Source organism: Oncorhynchus keta, chromosome 16 (genome assembly GCF_023373465.1).
Source record: "Oncorhynchus keta strain PuntledgeMale-10-30-2019 chromosome 16, Oket_V2, whole genome shotgun sequence".
Classification (NCBI taxonomy): Eukaryota; Metazoa; Chordata; class Actinopteri; order Salmoniformes; family Salmonidae; genus Oncorhynchus; species Oncorhynchus keta.
Window position 1 is genome coordinate 7469160 of NC_068436.1, and position 16380 is coordinate 7485539.

The following is a 16380-nucleotide window of genomic DNA, read 5'->3' on the forward strand; positions in this document are numbered from 1 at the left end:
ATTATGAATGCTTCCACAAAGGCACACTATTCCCTAAAGTGAATACGAGCTCTTTTGGGCCCTGGTGAAAAGTAGTACACTATAGAGGGGATAGGGTGCCATTTAGTATATACGCCGAGTGTGCGCTCTTCGATCTCCAATTTCTTAACTCATCCTTCTTTCCCTCCCTCTCTCGTTCTCTCTATCCAGGGACGAGATTCAGATGAAGTTGCTCAGCCGGACGAACGGGCAGCCCAGGTCCTCCATTTCCTCCTCAGGCTCCACCCCTTCCTCCCCCTCTCACCCAATCAGCATGTCCACTCGCCCCGGACAGGCCTATCCCAGCCCTGGAAACACCCAGAGCCCCGCCCACAAGCCGGGGGGCGGGGTGAAGAAAGTGACTGGCGTCGGCGGGACCACCTATGAGATTTCAGTCTGAGTTTGGCGGGTGGCTACTCTGACTAATGGCGTCAGGCGTTGAAGGTGAAGGAGGGGTCAGAGATTGACTGATGATATTTCTGCCTCTCGGACCCTTCAGGAGAGGAAAGCTTTTAATACACAGACGTTTTAAAAGTTGGGTGATGAGGAAGAGTGAAACGACAGACTTTTCTTGCTCTTCTTCCAAATGCGATGGACTCCGGACTTCCTCTCTCATTCAGAGACCTCCAGTCAAGGAACTACAGAACTATTCGGGAGGAAGTTGTTTAACCAATCACATTCAAGAACACAACACACCATTATGACATGGTGGGCTTACGGGCCCAGCGAGCCAATCATAAGAGGCAGGACTCTTTGACAATCCACCAATTTCTGGGCAGATTGAACTCTGTGGGAATGATTGACTGACAGTTACAACTGGGTTTGCCTTTATTGGATAAAACAAGGAAGATCAACATGGCTGCGTATACACAGGCAGCTCAATTCTGATATTTTTTTGACCAATCAGATCAGCTCTTAGAAAGTAAAAGGATCTGATCTGATTGGGAAAAATACATCTGGATTGGGCTGCTTGTAAAAACAGCCAATATTTTAAAGAGAAAAACAAATGTTCTTTCATTCATAAATATGTAATGATTCATTCTCTGTACAGAATTATATGGTTTGGAATTGATGGTGATTTCCTCCAATCAGTGGCATTTAAAGGTGACTGTGGCATGCACCGGCCACTATGGGCCACTGTGATTGGCTAGTGATCACGCTGCCATTCTCTCGCGACCAATCAGAAATGGAGATGCTAAACTGTAGTAGACAGCAGGATCATTGGTGGAGTTAGTTTTTGGCCTGGCCTGGTTCCCCGGGTGGGCGGAGATTTCACTTAAGGACCAATGGAATGATAAAAAATAAGAAACTCGACCAGTGACACAATCATCGGGTCTGTACTAAAGATGGAGCAGCCTTTTCTAAACAAACTTTGGAGCAACGGCCTTGATAATCAAGGTGTTTTTTTTATTTTACTTATTTAATTTCAAAATGTTATTTTATATGAATTTATATATAGCTGTTGATAAGATTTTTTTTTTTTTACGGGCTGATATAGGGTTTTTCTGGTTTGAGTTAATGTCAGAATTATAACCAAACAGGAAAGAAAATGTTGCCGCGATCAAGTGCTTGTCGGAACTTGGGACATTTCTGACTTATTAACTGGTTTTAGTTAAACACGTGCCACGTTCAACCAGTTAGCAAGTTGAAAATGTCAGTTTCCTAGTTCCGACGAGCACTGGAATGCGGCTAATTTGGATTGATGGCTGCACCAGCCAATCAGAGGCTGAGTTTTGAGTATTCAGCCAAAGAGAGGAGCTGGACAATGATATAGTTCAGCCAATGGGAAACAATGTATTTGATAAAAGAAGGCGATGTAGCATTTTTAAAGTCCTTTGATACACAGTAACCACTCGACTTCTCTTGGGGCATATTTCAGAAATACCCTGCTGTACTTTCTGATTGTTTACTTCTGAGCTTTGTAATGGGTGTGTCTGAAATGGAACCCTATTCACTATATAGTGCACTACTTTTTGACCAGGGCCTAAAAGACTCTGGTCAAAAGCAGTGCACTATGTAGGGAATAGAATGCCATAACACACACCCAATGTTTTGTTTTATTGGTCCGGATACTGACATCTCTGGTTGCAGTCCACTAGCTGACCTATTGAGAAACTAGCGAGGATCACATGCTTTGGCGCGACCAATCCAGAGAGAGCAAGAGATTCATATCAACCTACTCTTTTATTCGTTAATGGTTTAAACCAATGATGAGCAGCTGAAAGTCAGTAACATCCTTTTTTATATTTAATTTGTACTTTTCTTTTTTTTTTTTGCAAGATTTTAAGACAATTTACAGGGCATTGCTTTAGACAGACAGCTTGTTTGACCAGTCAGGAGCGTAGAATGAAACAAAATGGTCTAGGACAAAAAAAAGCACGTCGCCCAATATGTTTGACTGCCATCAGGAACAGCCAATGCCCTTACAGATGATGTTTAGACAAGTACAGGCCCTGGACTTGGGTGTTTTGAAATAAATAAAATTGAAAAAGCACTGTATAGCTCTGTATGTGTGTGGGCGTGTGCATGTGTGTATGTGCGTGTGTGTTTGAGCATTGGTAATAAAGTATTTAAAACCAAAGGCAGTGTTCTTTTTGTTTGCAGTTGAGGTCTGCCAATGCAACACATGAGAAAGGGCAGAACATAGTCTATCCCATACTTACTACACATTCAGAGTAGAACTTTTAAGTTGGACCAAAGGATTCCACATTGGCAATTAAAAGTTATGATCCAGTTCCAGTAGATTTTCATGCAACTTAACAGAATATCTTCCAGAGGGGCCAGAGAATCATTGTGGGGTGCCTATAAGTAGTTCTCAGGTTCATATGTAGGGAGGAAACTCCTACTGATTGGGGGGGGGGCTTCATGTCTCGCCTCCCTCCATAACTCTTAAACGCCGTCACTACCAGAAGGCGGTGCCAAAATGTAGGTTCAACATCCGGCGCCGACAAAGATGGCCGCCTCGCTTCGTGTTCATAGGAAACTATGCAGTATTTTTTTTATTTTTAACGTTATGCCACCAAAACATGTTGCTAAAAATGCTTAAATTCCCATTTATCTTTAATTGTAAACCTGGTGGGATGAGCCCTGAATGCTGATTTGCTGACGGCAGTGGTATATCAATTATTTTTTACTGCTCTAATGACATTGGTAACCAGTTTATAATAGTGTAACGGATGTGAAACGGCTAGCTTAGTTAGCGGTGCGCGCTAAATAGCGTTTCAATCGGTTACGTCACTTGCTCGGAGACCTTGCTCTGCAAGGGCCGCGGCTTTTGTGGAGCGATGGGTAACGATGCTTCGAGGGTGGCTGTTGTCGATGTGTGCAGAGGGTCCCTGGTTCGCGCCCGGGTATGGGCGAGGGGACGGACGTAAAGTCATACTGTTACAATAGCAATAAGGGTTTATGGCCAATATACCATGGCTAAGGGCTGTGTCCAGGCACTAAGAACAGCCCTTAGTGGTATATTGGTCATATACCACACTCCCTCGTGCATGATTTCTTATAGTATAGTGCAACTTGACATTTAAAGGCAATGTTCCTGCAGTTGGGAACATTGCCAGACTCAATGTATTCATGTACACATTTTTATTGCATAAAAAAAACCATGTCAGACACATCAAGCGGCAGGCTCATTCACGGAATCAATCTACACATTCTGAACGGAAGGTTGAGACACAATTCTACAGTAACCAAGGGAATGTCAAACAGGTAGTAAAATGTTCTGTTACATCGCCTAGAGATGCTGGTGTCAAAATGTTAATTGTTTAGATGGGTAAACATGTAATTCTACCTATTCTGTCAGGGTGGAGAGGAGTGAGGGATATTCTGTCAGGGTGGAGAGGAGTGAGGGATATTCTTTCATGGAGAGGAGTGAGGGATATTCTGTCATGGAGGGGAGTGAGGGATAGAGACGACCAGTGCCTCCCTCAACTATCTCTGATATTTTGTAGATGACAAAATAACAGGTCTAGTTCTCACATGGACTTAGTGTTATTAGCCAAATGCTCTGTTCACTCCAGCATCATCTTGAACTGAAAACTATAAGGTGACAACCACTTATGGAAGAGAAAAAAAAATAAAACAAGTTTCCTCTCAAAGACCTTTTGGGTCAGAGGCCGTGGCTCATACACATTATCATGGACCCAGTCGAAGGTAGGTAGCTGGCTTAAAATACTTGACCATGTCTGAACCATTAAGCCATTTCAGACGAAGCCAATGTAACTTCAGTTCAATGGGTGCATGCAATTTGTCTCACCAAGCATGGACTGGACGGAGTGTAAATTCACACTATATCCCAAATGGGACAAGTTTTAAATCAAGTGAAACACTAGGAATGGAGTGTATAATTGTAGTGTGCCCAATATTAAAGCCTAAATAAAATGCATTCAATTGTTAAGTCACACCCCTTTTCCCTAGTGCACTATATTAGGTAATAGAATGCCATTTGGGACACATCCAATGATGAGCATAGAGTTTCTCCAGGGAACTGGAGGAAAGATCGATGCAACTCATAAGTATGACGGAGACGTACAAATCGAACTGCACAGTTGAGATATTAGTTAATATTGAGTTAATCATAAATCACATTTTGCAACTCAAATCGTGTTGTACATAGCAAAATAAAAAAAGGATTCGTAACAATCATGTTTGTTCCCTCGATAGAACAGAACACCAGCAAGTCCCATTGTGATGTCCCAGCGTTCTTCTGAGGCCACTACCCCTGACAATTCTATTTGTCCTTCTTGGTCTCCGTCTCCTCCCCCTGGGCGTCGACTTCGGGCTCCTCCTCTTCGTGCAACGGCGGGAACTGTGATTCGTTGATCTTGTCGCTCCAGTCTCCCTTGGACTTATTGAGTTTCTTGGACTTCTGGTAGAGCTCGTTCAGGTTGAACTCCCGGATGATGTTCTCCTGTTGAGAGTGAGATTGAGTGTGTGTGTGTGTGTGCATGTCTGGGTTTACAGACATTTGTGAAATTAACTGGAAGTATATGCATATCCTGCAAAGGCGGAGGTGTTGCTAACATTTACGATAGCAAATTTCAATTTACAATAAAAAAGACATTTTCGTCTTTTGAGCTTCTAGTCATGAAATCTATGCATCCTACTCAATCACTTTTTATAGCTACTGTTTACAGGCCTTCTGGGCCATATACAGCGTTCCTCATTGAGTTCCCTGAATTCCTATCAGACCTTGTAGTCATAGCAAATAATATTCTAATCTTTGGTGACTTTAATATTCACATGGAAAAGTCCACAGACCCACTCCAAAAGGCTTTCGGAGCCATCATCGACTCAGTGGGTTTTGTCCAACATGTCTCTGGACCCACTCACTGTCACAGTCATACTCTGGACCTAGTTTTGTCCCATGGAATAAATATTGTGGATCTTAATGTTTTTCCTCATAATCGGACCACCATTTTATTACATTTGCAACAAATAATCTGCTCAGACGCCAACCAAGGAACATCAAAAGTCGTGCTATAAATTCAGACAACACAAAGATTCTTTGATGTCCTTCCAGATTCCCTCGGTCTACCCAAGGACGCCAGAGGACAAAAATCAGTTAACCACCTAACTGAGGAACTCAATTTAACCTTGCGCAATACCCTAGATGCAGTTGCACCCCTAAAAACATTTCTCAGAAGAAACTAGCTCCCTGATACACAGAAAATACCCGAGCTCTGAAGCAAGCTTCCAGAAAATTGGAACGGAAATGGCGCCACACCAAACTGGAAGTCTTCCGACTAGCTTGGAAAGACCGTACCGAAGAGCCCTTTCTGCTGCTCGATCATCCTATTTTTCTAACTTAATTGAGGAAAATAAGAACAATCCAAAATGTATTTTTGTTACTGTCGTAAAGCTAACTAATAAGCAGCATTCCCCAAGAGAGGATTGGCTTTCACTTCAGCAGTGATAAATTCATGAACTTCTTTGAGGAAAATACCACGATTATTAGAAAGCAAATTACAGACTCCTCTTTAAATCTGCATATTCCTTCAAAGCTCAGTTGTCCTGAGTCTGCACAACTTTGCCAGGACCTAGAGTCAAGAGAGACGCTCAAGTGTTTTAGTACTATATCTCTTGACACAATGATGAAAATAATAATGTTTGTCTCTGTGAATGGCTTGTCCTGTGACAAATCAACTGTAAATGTCAGTGTTCCTCAAGGTTCCGTTTTAGGACCACTATTGTTTTCACTATATATTTTACCTCTTGGGGATGTCAGCCGAAAACATAATGTTAACTTTCACTGCTATGCAGATGACACACAGCTGTACATTTCAATGAAACATGGTGAAGCCCCATAATTGCCCTCGCTAGAAGCATGTGTTTCAGACATAAGGAAGTGGATGGCTGCAAACTTTCTACTTTTAAACTTGGACAATACAGAGATGCTTGTCCTAGGTCCCAAGAAACAAAGAGATCTTCTGTTGAATCTGACAATTAATCTTAATGGGGCCACAGTGTCTCCTGACCCCTCCTGTCTCAGCCTCCAGTATTTATGCTGCAGTAGTTTATGTGTCGGGGGGCTAGGATCAGTTTGTTATATCTGGAGTACTTCTCCTGTCCTATTCGGTGTGCTGTGTGAATTTAAGTGTGCTCTCTCTAATTCTCTCTTTCTCTCGGAGGACCTGAGCCCTAGGACCATGCCTCAGGACTACATGGCATGATGACTCCTTGCTGTCCCCAGTGTACCTGGCCGTGCTGCTGCTCCAGTTAACTGTTATGCCTTATTATTTGACCATGCTGGTCATTTATGAACATTTGAACATCTTGGCCATGTTCTGTTATAATCTCCACCTGGCACAGCCAGAAGAGGACTGGCCACATAACCTAGAGAGGAACAAGGTTTCGGCCTTTCTAGGGAGTTTTTCCTAGCCACCGTGCTTCTACACATGCATTGCTTGCTGTTTGGGGTTTTAGGCTGTGTTTCTGTACAGCACTTTGAGATATCAGCTGATGTACGAAGGGCTATATAAATAAATTTGATTTGATTGGGTGTGTAACCGGATTAGGGCGTCCACACACGGTGCTCAGAATGACAAATCACATTTAGATGGTAATTCATTAACAGAAGTCAAGGACACAACAATGTGAGGTCCTTCTTACCTCATTCTAATGTGCACTTTGAGGATGTGAGAATGACTGTCCACATTTACTTTTCCTCAGCCAAGACGAGTAAAGAACAGCAAAATCACTTAGTCTATGTCAAACTACTGTCCCGCATAGCAGAAAAGGTTCAACTATTCTATTAAAAATCAGCTTGTCGAGAAAGAAATAGCCTATTCCAAACAGACTCCAGAACAGTTGGGGGACGTTAGATCCCAAATTCATACAACCAGTACTGGGCTTTATAAAAAATTAAGTTAACGCAATGAGTCTGATGCAACAGATCAGAACGTTTAACATAAAATGTTGATAAACTATTATTTCTTCACATTTTAAGAGCAGCAATGCACACAAGGCAGTAGGCTACGCACAAACGTTCCTTCCATAATGAAATTAGCGGGGGGGAAAATACCCCGCTAATTACCCCTGCCTCCAAAGATGGTCTGATTTTGGCTAGGCTACTTTGAAGCAAGGTAAGACATGCCTCAATATGCATTATTAAAGCGTTCAGGTTTTCGAAAAGTTAAGTATATATTTTCAAAAAGCATACAGCCTCTAGTTCAAGTGGTGTATGACATGCTGAAGAGCATGCCTTCCATTGCCTATGTATGCATTTTCTCTTTGAGATGCTGCAGCAGCTCTCACGGTGTCTGACAGATGTTCCGCTCAAAGGCGCTGTATCCTACACGAGTGTGAGAAAATACATAGCGAATATACTGTACACTATATGATGCTAATTAACTTAGACCGATAACTACGATTTTCCACTCTCCCAGTCAATGGGCTGGTGCAAATTCTCTCTCACACACACACTAAAAGTCAGCTATTATCAGCTAACGGAAACCCTGGTGTGTGCGCATTTCTATGTTCTGCTTTGAAACCACTCCTCTCACCTCAGTGAAGCTCCAGGATACGGCCCTACACTTCTTGTCCACCTGGGGGCGTCTCATCACCTCCTTGCCCCCCTGGAACAGCAGCAGCGAGGGCAGCTGCTTGGAGAGGGGAGAGGTACTCACCTTGTACCTGGAGAAGAGCGATGGAGGATGGGAAGCAATTACAATGTTTCAAAATCAGAGACGTCCAATCAGAAATCTACTTCACTTAAATATATACTCCAATCTGCAGAGAGAAAGAGAGAGAGCGAGAGAAAGGAGGAAAGAGAGTGAATGAATGAGAAAAGGGACCTACTTCTTAGACACGTCTCCATACCGGCCGATGTCCACCTTCCCAAACTTGAGCCCAGCACAGTTATACCTGCAACCATGAGAGAGAAAACGTCAATTTCCCAACAAACTCGCAGCAATAGCAGTACCACTTCAGTCGCACCACAAACTGACAGGTGATACTAATAGGGAACACAATCCAGGAGAGGATGTGGATTGACGCTATGGGTATATGGTGCAATGCATTAAAATGGAGACTTTCGTCGTGTATAGTGAAGATTAGTCGCCGTCTTACTTGAGGGAGAGGTCTGCGTAGACGGCGGCAAAGGACTGACACTCTGGGGACCAGTTAGCGAAGAACTCTACAATCCACGTCACCCTGTTGTCCCTCTCCAACTCGTCCTGCAACAGAGTCACAAGTCAGCCGTCAGTTTCACTAAAAGTCCAATTTCAATCAATAAAAATCATCCTCTGCGTAGATCGGCTTTGAAATCACCTGATAAAAAATACTTTCAACTGAAATGTCAAAAACAACCTAAGTGGTGTCACCTTCGGCGATCCTGTGAAAGTATCATTTTTGATACACGCATCGGTGTTATTTTCAAACTAACATGGCAATATTGTCAGTCACAGTAGAGCCTTAGAGGTAATCTATGGTACTCACGTCTATGGTCTTGTCACTGAAGTACTTGATGTACTCTGGGCCCATGTAGAGAGGAGGCTTACAGGTCATCAGGAACACTGGAACACACAATCAGCCAATCAGATAGCCCAATGAGGGGCCATCAGGTTATAGGTCATGTCATCTAACTAGGCATTTACCGGTATAATGAATTACCACAACAGTAGAGGAGTGTGTGTGTGTGTATCCATGTATGTGTATGTATGAACAAAGTGTGTATGCATGCGAGTGTGCGTACTGACCGATGCAGAGGGTGAGGTAGAGCAGGCCCATGCGGATGTCCAGTCTGAAGAAGAGGATAACGTTGGCAACCTTACTGAACAGAATGATGTTCCCCACATGCTGTTCCACCGTTACTGAGACAACGAGAGATGGAGAGAAGGGGTTAAATCAAGTAAACAACCTTTTTTTTCATCTAAAAAATAAATAAAAACTATGGCATAGAAAAAGGACAATTTGCAGGTTGAGGACAAGAGTGAACTTGGGGAGGAAACACAAAGAACAATAACATTTAGAGCGACAGAGAAAGAACCGACGTGAATAGAAGACAGGAACAAACGGTTTTGTAAAACGACGGGTAAGGAGTGACACGAAGAACTATGAAAAAAAGTGTAAAAACTGTTTTGAGCCTGAGAAAGAGGGACAGTTGAGGCCTAACAAGTGAGGGATTCACTTTAGGGAGGAGGGAGAGACAGGCCGATGAAAGACGAAGGGAGCGCCAACGACCAACAACAGAGCCACAATAACGTAAACACCAGAATGACACCACAAGGTCAACAGACAAAACAGCCTTGTGATTTCTTCCTGTGAACGATCTATTAAAAACAGTCTGTTTACAACACTAACATATTAATTTAAATAGGGCTGTGTGGACAAGACATTTGCCATAGCATATTGCATGAATAATTAGAAAAATATCATGAATATACAGCAGTAACCAAGAAGAAAAAAAACATTTGGCTTTACACCAAACGATTTGCTCTGACAAAGTTTAAGTGTCTGAAAATGTTAGCCTTGTGGATACAAAAGTGAAACTTCGCTAGCAATGCGAGTGGGTATCAATCGTTTAACGGAAATGGTAACCGTGTGTTGAATGTCATGTAAAACAAACATGTCTGCCTGCTGAAGGAGACCCCTAGCTCAAACTGAGGGTGTTTCCCCTAGATACAACAGCCTCAAAATTGGCTATATCATAAACATTCATCAAAACAAAAATGTGTTTTTTTTGTCTTCATTTATGGTTGGCAGCATGGTTAAGGTTAAAATTGGACTTTTGTGTATTTAACAAGGCAAGTCAGTTAATAACAAATTCTTATTTACAATGACGGCCTACCCCGGCCAAAACCTAACGACACTGGGCCAATTGTGCACCACCCCATGGGACTCCCAATCACAGCCCGTTGTGATATAGCCTGGAAACGAACCGGGGTCTGTAGTGCATTAGACCGCTGCGAAGATCAATAGAAATAGGCGGGGTTTATGACCTCAGCCACCCAAGCCACAGCCTGTTCTCCCCGCTTCCAACACGTAGTCAGTACAGGACCGTCATAGCAAAAACTGACGACTGGCCAATAGCATTTACCCACAGACCACCAGGCTGCTGAATAGCCACCACTCGTCAGCTGTACCCTGCAATCATGTGTGACCCTGTGCATGTGACGAATAAACTCTAAAATGCTATGTGGCTGTGATAACTTGTGATGATGACCAACTGATGGGGGGGGCAGTTTTATAGTGTCTAAACGCAGACAGGTACAACTCCGCTGATGATTAACCTTTGAATTTAGCTCTGTATGAAGCATTTACATGGAGTGAATTAGTGATAGTGAGCTGCTGTATTGGTCAAGGAGTTTTGTAGCTAGCTAGATCTCTGATGATGACAGGGCTCTAGTTCAGGGCTGATACTTACTTGCTCTTCTGTTTTTCATCATGACGATGGCACTGAGGAACATAAGAATCTCCACTTCTCTCTGTGGAACATGAGAATAGAATAAAACATACAGGTCAGGGCATTTCAGTCTTTTGACGTTTCATCTACTGCTTTACGTTACAGGGTGGGGGCAGGCGTGCAACTAACTCCAGTTTTTGCCCGTGTACTTTTTTGTGGTTTTGGTGCGTGAACTCATGGTGGTGGCACTTTCAGCCCGAGATAAAATTTAAAAAACAAGGTCCTGGTAGCCTAGTATGAGAGGGGGGCACGCACCTGCAAACTCCCCAGTACACCCACCCTTCTGTCTCACATCACCTTACTTTTACTTTCCGATTTAGTTTCGGGTTACAGTCTCTATAGAATCTTTCAGTGTCGAACCCAGGCCAGCTCCCACCGAATTTCAGAATGGCCATTCATGTAGCGAACTAAACTCTCACTCTGTCATCACATTTAGCATGGGATAGCTAACGTTAGCTCGTTGGCAATCTAACCAGTCTTTATCTCGGCCTAATCACGTGTATCCTTCCTACCATTTTTTCAATCCCCATTTGTTACACCATTCAATACTGACCCAGTCAAAGTCGCAGGGGTTGCCATCCTCTCGTTGTGTCGAAAGATGCTCGCAGATGCCTGGCGTCTTGCGGATCAGGAGAAACGCGACTGACATGAACAGAGACGCGACATAGTATGGTTTTAGCAGCCACTTGTACACCTGCGGCAAGTGGTAGAGGAATGCAAGGAGAGGTGTTAGCAACGCCATTTTCTAATTTAGATAGACAAGTAAATTAAAACTCGCTGGATAAATTTCCAGTCTGCCAATGTACGAATTAAAGGGCACGAAGGATGTGGCGGAGGTCAACGCGGACGAATCCTTGGAGATAGTCCCGCCTCTTTTGTGAAATGGTGGTGATTGGCCAGTTGAAAACATATAAGGAACAATGATTGGTTACATTTTCCGAAAAAGGAAGGGCAAAAGAAAAACAGATTCCTCCCTTTCCTTCATTTCGGGAAAAAAAAGTGGCGTTTTTGGAATACTTTTTAAATGCAGGGCTTGTTCGACATTGCAGCCAAATCACCAGTGGTGGGGAAAATACCCAATTATCATAAAAGTATAGATACCTTTATAAAAAGTCTCTAAAATAAAAATCAGACAGTAAAATACTACTTGAGTAAAATGATTTGATTTTAAATATACTTAAAGTATCAAAAGTAAATGTTATTGCTAAAATATACTAAAGTATTAAAAGTAAAATAATAAAAAAAAGCAGACGGGACCATTTTCTTGTTTTTAAAATGTATGAATGACCAGGGTCAAACTTCAACACTCAGACATTATTTACAAAATATGCATTTGTGTTTAGTGAGTCCGCCAGGCCAGATGCAGTAGGAATGACGACATGTTTTCTTGATAAGTGCATGCATTTGACAATTGTCCTGTTCTTCTAAGGATTCAAAATGTAAGGAGTACTTTTGGTTGTCAGGGAAAATGTATGGCGTAAAAAGTACAATATTTTCTTTAGGAATGTAGTGAAGTAAAAGTAGTCAAAACTATAATTAGTAAAGTACAGATACTCCAAAAAAACGACTTAAGTAGTGCTTTAAAGTATTTTTACTTAAGTAATTTACAGCACTGGTGGAAAGCCTTCCCAAAAGAGTGAAGACTGTTATAGCAGCAAAGGGGGAACTCCACATTAATGCCCATGGTGTAGTTTATGCACCAGTTTCAGCAAACGCTACATATAAAATCAATGTTTTCAGTGTACATAAAAATAAATAAACGTCTTCTTATTCTGCTCAGCAGTTTATGTAGAAGAGTAATTATGGAGTAACAGAGACATCTGCTGGGAGGTTTTTCTGTTGAGCTTTGGTGAGAAAACGCTAAAATTAAGTGTGAAGTTGTGAAATGAAGGAAGAATAAAACACGTTGGATACTTCTGAAGAGGGGTGTTATCGGTGAGAAATATAATCTTAAAACGCATCCATATTTCAATAAATGTGTATTTATTTAACCAGACAGGTCAGTTAAGAACAAATAATTATTTACAACGACGGCCAAACCTGGACGACGCTGGGCCAATTGTGTGCTATCCTATGGGATAGCGCACAATTGGATGTGATACAGCCTGGATTCAAACCAGGGACTGCAGGGACACCTCTTGCACTGAGATGCAGTGCCTTAGACCGCTGCGTCACTCGTTAGCCCCAACTATTGTTCCGAAGTAAATGTCCAAAAGGTTATTTTACATTTGAATTTAAACTATTTTCCTATTTCTTGTCAATTGAAGTTGATATACCCTGTATATGACCTGTTAAAATAATGATTTTCCTTTTATTAAAGCATACTCCTCTGAAAAATATGTTGTCAGTGTCAATTGCAATGAATGCACCCATGACAGATTTACACTTTCTTATTAATTGCGCTACACTGATTAAATGCCAGTGAGTTAGTTTATTTGCCCAATTCTACTTTCAGTTCAGTTCTCTTTCCAAACATAAAAAGATAAGGGATTTGTACAAATACTTTAAAGGCGCCCACCAGAAGGCATATCAGCCCCTATTTCGACATAATTCCGGCCCTAGAGGGGAAGTGCTTGTTTTGGTTCAACATCCAAAGAAGGATATGTAGCAACACCCTGAGTGCATCACACATGAAACACCAATACAAATGTAACAGCACAACAAAATATATTTAACAAGTTGCTGTTCATTATAGGATAGACACTTGTGGTTTTGCTGCACCAATCAAAGTAGTGAAGTGTGTAGTGAAGCAAGACTGTAGTGGCCAAAACCATTACTCTTGGGGCGACGGGAAGCGCAGGGTTACAAAATGTATACATATTAATACACATGAGCAATTTTTTGTTGTTGAAAATTGACAAATGTAAACACCACAGGAGTCCTCCTACAATTGGGAACTTTACAGTCATATTCATCAAACAACAATTAAAAGGTAGGCTCTCTCTCCCTCAGTTATGCACATCAACAACAAGAATATCAACTAATGCTAGCCAGAGCAAGATGAGCTAAAATCTAACTAAGGAACATTAGATAAACCCTCCCAAACTTTTTCAGGTAGTTGGCCGTCAAAATTGCACTGGGGAATTGTAGCCTCCTCGTCCTTCTGCAGCTTGCCTACCAGTGCATGGTTGTCCCAACCAAGAACCCAAGCTAACTGTCTAAAGTTGACTAGCTTGCTAGCCAGCTACTTCCAGACACAAATGAGAGAACACCTCACTCTGACCATTTTACTCGCTGTAGCAGAGCTGGTTAGGCTGTTTACATGTTATCTAGATCGTTGTTGACTAATGTACTTTTTTTTGCCTGTGTTTACTGGCACTGATCATATTCAGCGGGTGTTGCGCTTTCGTAAATTCAACAGTTGTTCTGCGCTCTGGCACACTTAGACGAGAGTTCTCTGAAATCGGAGTCGATAGCCAGAGTGAATTTGCAAACACAAGAGATATGCTAACTGGATAACAGTCGTTCAAGTTCTTGCGAGCTAACCAAATGACATCTGCATCTCTAGCTGTGTATAGCCACCGAAAAATGATATGAGGGGGGAAAAGTCAGTCACTCACCCGCTCCTCCAATGACATGACATCCTCCTAGCTAGCTAACATTAGGCTCCGTGTTTTTAGCTTGCTACATAAATATATATGCTCGCCTATTAGTCATGTTACGATTGACTTGTGATCATTCCCTCGCTAGTTTGATTGTATTGACATTCCCAGCCTTAGTTACATTCGTCCAATTTTTATTTTGTAAATAATATTGAGTCATTGAAATGAAACAGTACTTTCCCAATTGAGGCAGCAAACAATGTACCAGGCCAGCTGTGATGTAGAACCTGTTAGCAATATTTTTTGTACTGCCAAGAAATGTATTTGTGAATTATATTAATCATGCATTGAACTGCATCCATCTATTCTGACAATGCCTTAGTGTACGGCATGGAACGCTGAGTCAAATATAACCTATATTTAAAACATCTTAATGTTGGTTTTGTAGCATAAACTGGGAATTTAATATTTTTGACTGATATTATGATTGTCTGTTTGTTTCATATCTGCAAAGTAGTTAAAACACTATCAGTTCAACTTTAAACGTTAGGTCACCGGTTACTATGTGTGCTAAACATGAAATGTTTTTTTTTTTTGCAATGGGAAGTAATAGTTGAACTATTTGATTGGGAAATGCTTAATGGTTATGTTTATGTATTGTTATGATTGGGACCTACTGGCTTATTGTGTTAGAGTTTATGGACTGCTTATCCTTTAATTAACATCATGCTGTCTATGACTGCTGTCTTTCCATCGGCCCTATTCAGTGGTGTAGTGGTGACTGGAGAAATGGGTATACTCTAATTTTGCCCAAAAGTTCCCGAACGGCCAGCCCAGCGAAAGAAAGGTACCCTGTGTGAAAATTCATTTTTTTTTAGTGGGGCCCTCCTTTGACCCCGGATGGGGGGGTCATGTCTGAAATTGCATTTTTTTACCCCCTAGTTTTTATAATTTGAATGTGGCTGTTTGGAGTGTAAATCTGACTGGATAAAATATATATATATATTTATTGATATACACACAGTAACAGTAAAAAGTTTGGACACACCTACTCATTGAAGGGGTTTTCTTAATTTTTACTATTTTATACATTGTAAAATAATGGTGAAGACATCAAAACTATGAGATAACACATATGGAATCATGTAGATCCTCGAAAAAGAGTTCCCACATATGTTGAGCACTTGTTGGCTGCTTTTCCTTCACTCTACAGTCTAACTCATCCCAAACCATCTCAATTGGGTTTAGGTCATCTGATGCAGCACTCCATCACTCTTCTTCTTGGTCCTCCATGCTTCACGGTGGGAACCACTCATGCAGAGATCATCCGTTCATTGCTCGTGTTTCTTGTTCCAAGCAAGTCTCTTCTTATTTTGGTGTTCTTTTATTTGTGGTTTCTTTGTAGCAATTCGACCATGAAGGCCTGATTCATGCAGTCTCTTCTGAACAGTTGATGATGAGATGTGTCTGTTACTTGAACTCTGTGAAGCATTTATTTGGGCTGCAATTTCTTGAGGCTGTTAACCCTAACAAACTTATCCTCTGCAACAGTGGTAACTCTGGATCTTCCTTTCCTGTGGCAGTCCTCATGAGAGCCAGTTGCATCATAGCACTTGATGGTTTTTGCGACTGCACTTTAATTTTTTTTCTAAGTTCTTGAAATGTTGGACTGTCGTTTCTCTTTGCTTATTTGAGCTGTTGCCATAATATGGACTTGGTCTTCTACCAAATAGGGCTATCTTCGTTATACCACCCCTAACTTGTCACAACACAATTGATTGGCTCAAACACATTAATTAAGAAGGAAAGAAATTCCACTATTTAACTTTAACAAGGCATTCCAAGTGACTACCTCAGGAATCTGGTTGAGAGAATGCCAAGAGTATCCATATCAGGACTCAGGCTAAGACCTGA

The 16380-nt window shown here is 41.6% G+C and overlaps 2 protein-coding genes across 3 annotated transcripts in view; one reads left to right on the forward strand and one right to left on the reverse strand.

Annotated features, from left to right (window-relative positions):
• LOC118395533 (palmitoyltransferase ZDHHC5-A-like) overlaps window positions 1–2512 on the forward strand; it is a 43134-nt gene extending 40622 nt beyond the window's left edge. The window contains 1 exon segment of the mRNA XM_052464601.1: window positions 190–2512. Coding sequence (XP_052320561.1) covers window positions 190–418 — 229 coding nt within the window. The 3' untranslated portion in view covers window positions 419–2512.
• A 1079-nt stretch (window positions 2513–3591) lies between these two features.
• On the reverse strand, window positions 3592–14618 carry LOC118395440 (thioredoxin-related transmembrane protein 2-B-like). Of its 2 annotated transcripts, XM_035789236.2 has the most exons (9): window positions 14485–14618; window positions 11478–11618; window positions 10886–10946; window positions 9219–9332; window positions 8959–9035; window positions 8590–8696; window positions 8320–8385; window positions 8025–8154; window positions 3592–4930 (listed from the first exon to the last, which is right to left on the reverse strand). In XM_035789236.2, exons 1-9 carry the CDS (start codon window positions 14500–14502, stop codon window positions 4751–4753), a joined length of 894 nt encoding a protein of 297 aa, XP_035645129.1. In that variant the 5' UTR covers window positions 14503–14618; the 3' UTR covers window positions 3592–4750. The 2 variants fall into 2 exon arrangements, with proteins under 2 accessions (XP_035645129.1, XP_035645128.1); XM_035789235.2 differs by lacking the exon at window positions 14485–14618 and having other exon boundaries at window positions 11478–11800.
• Between the last annotated feature and the right edge of the window lie 1762 nt (window positions 14619–16380).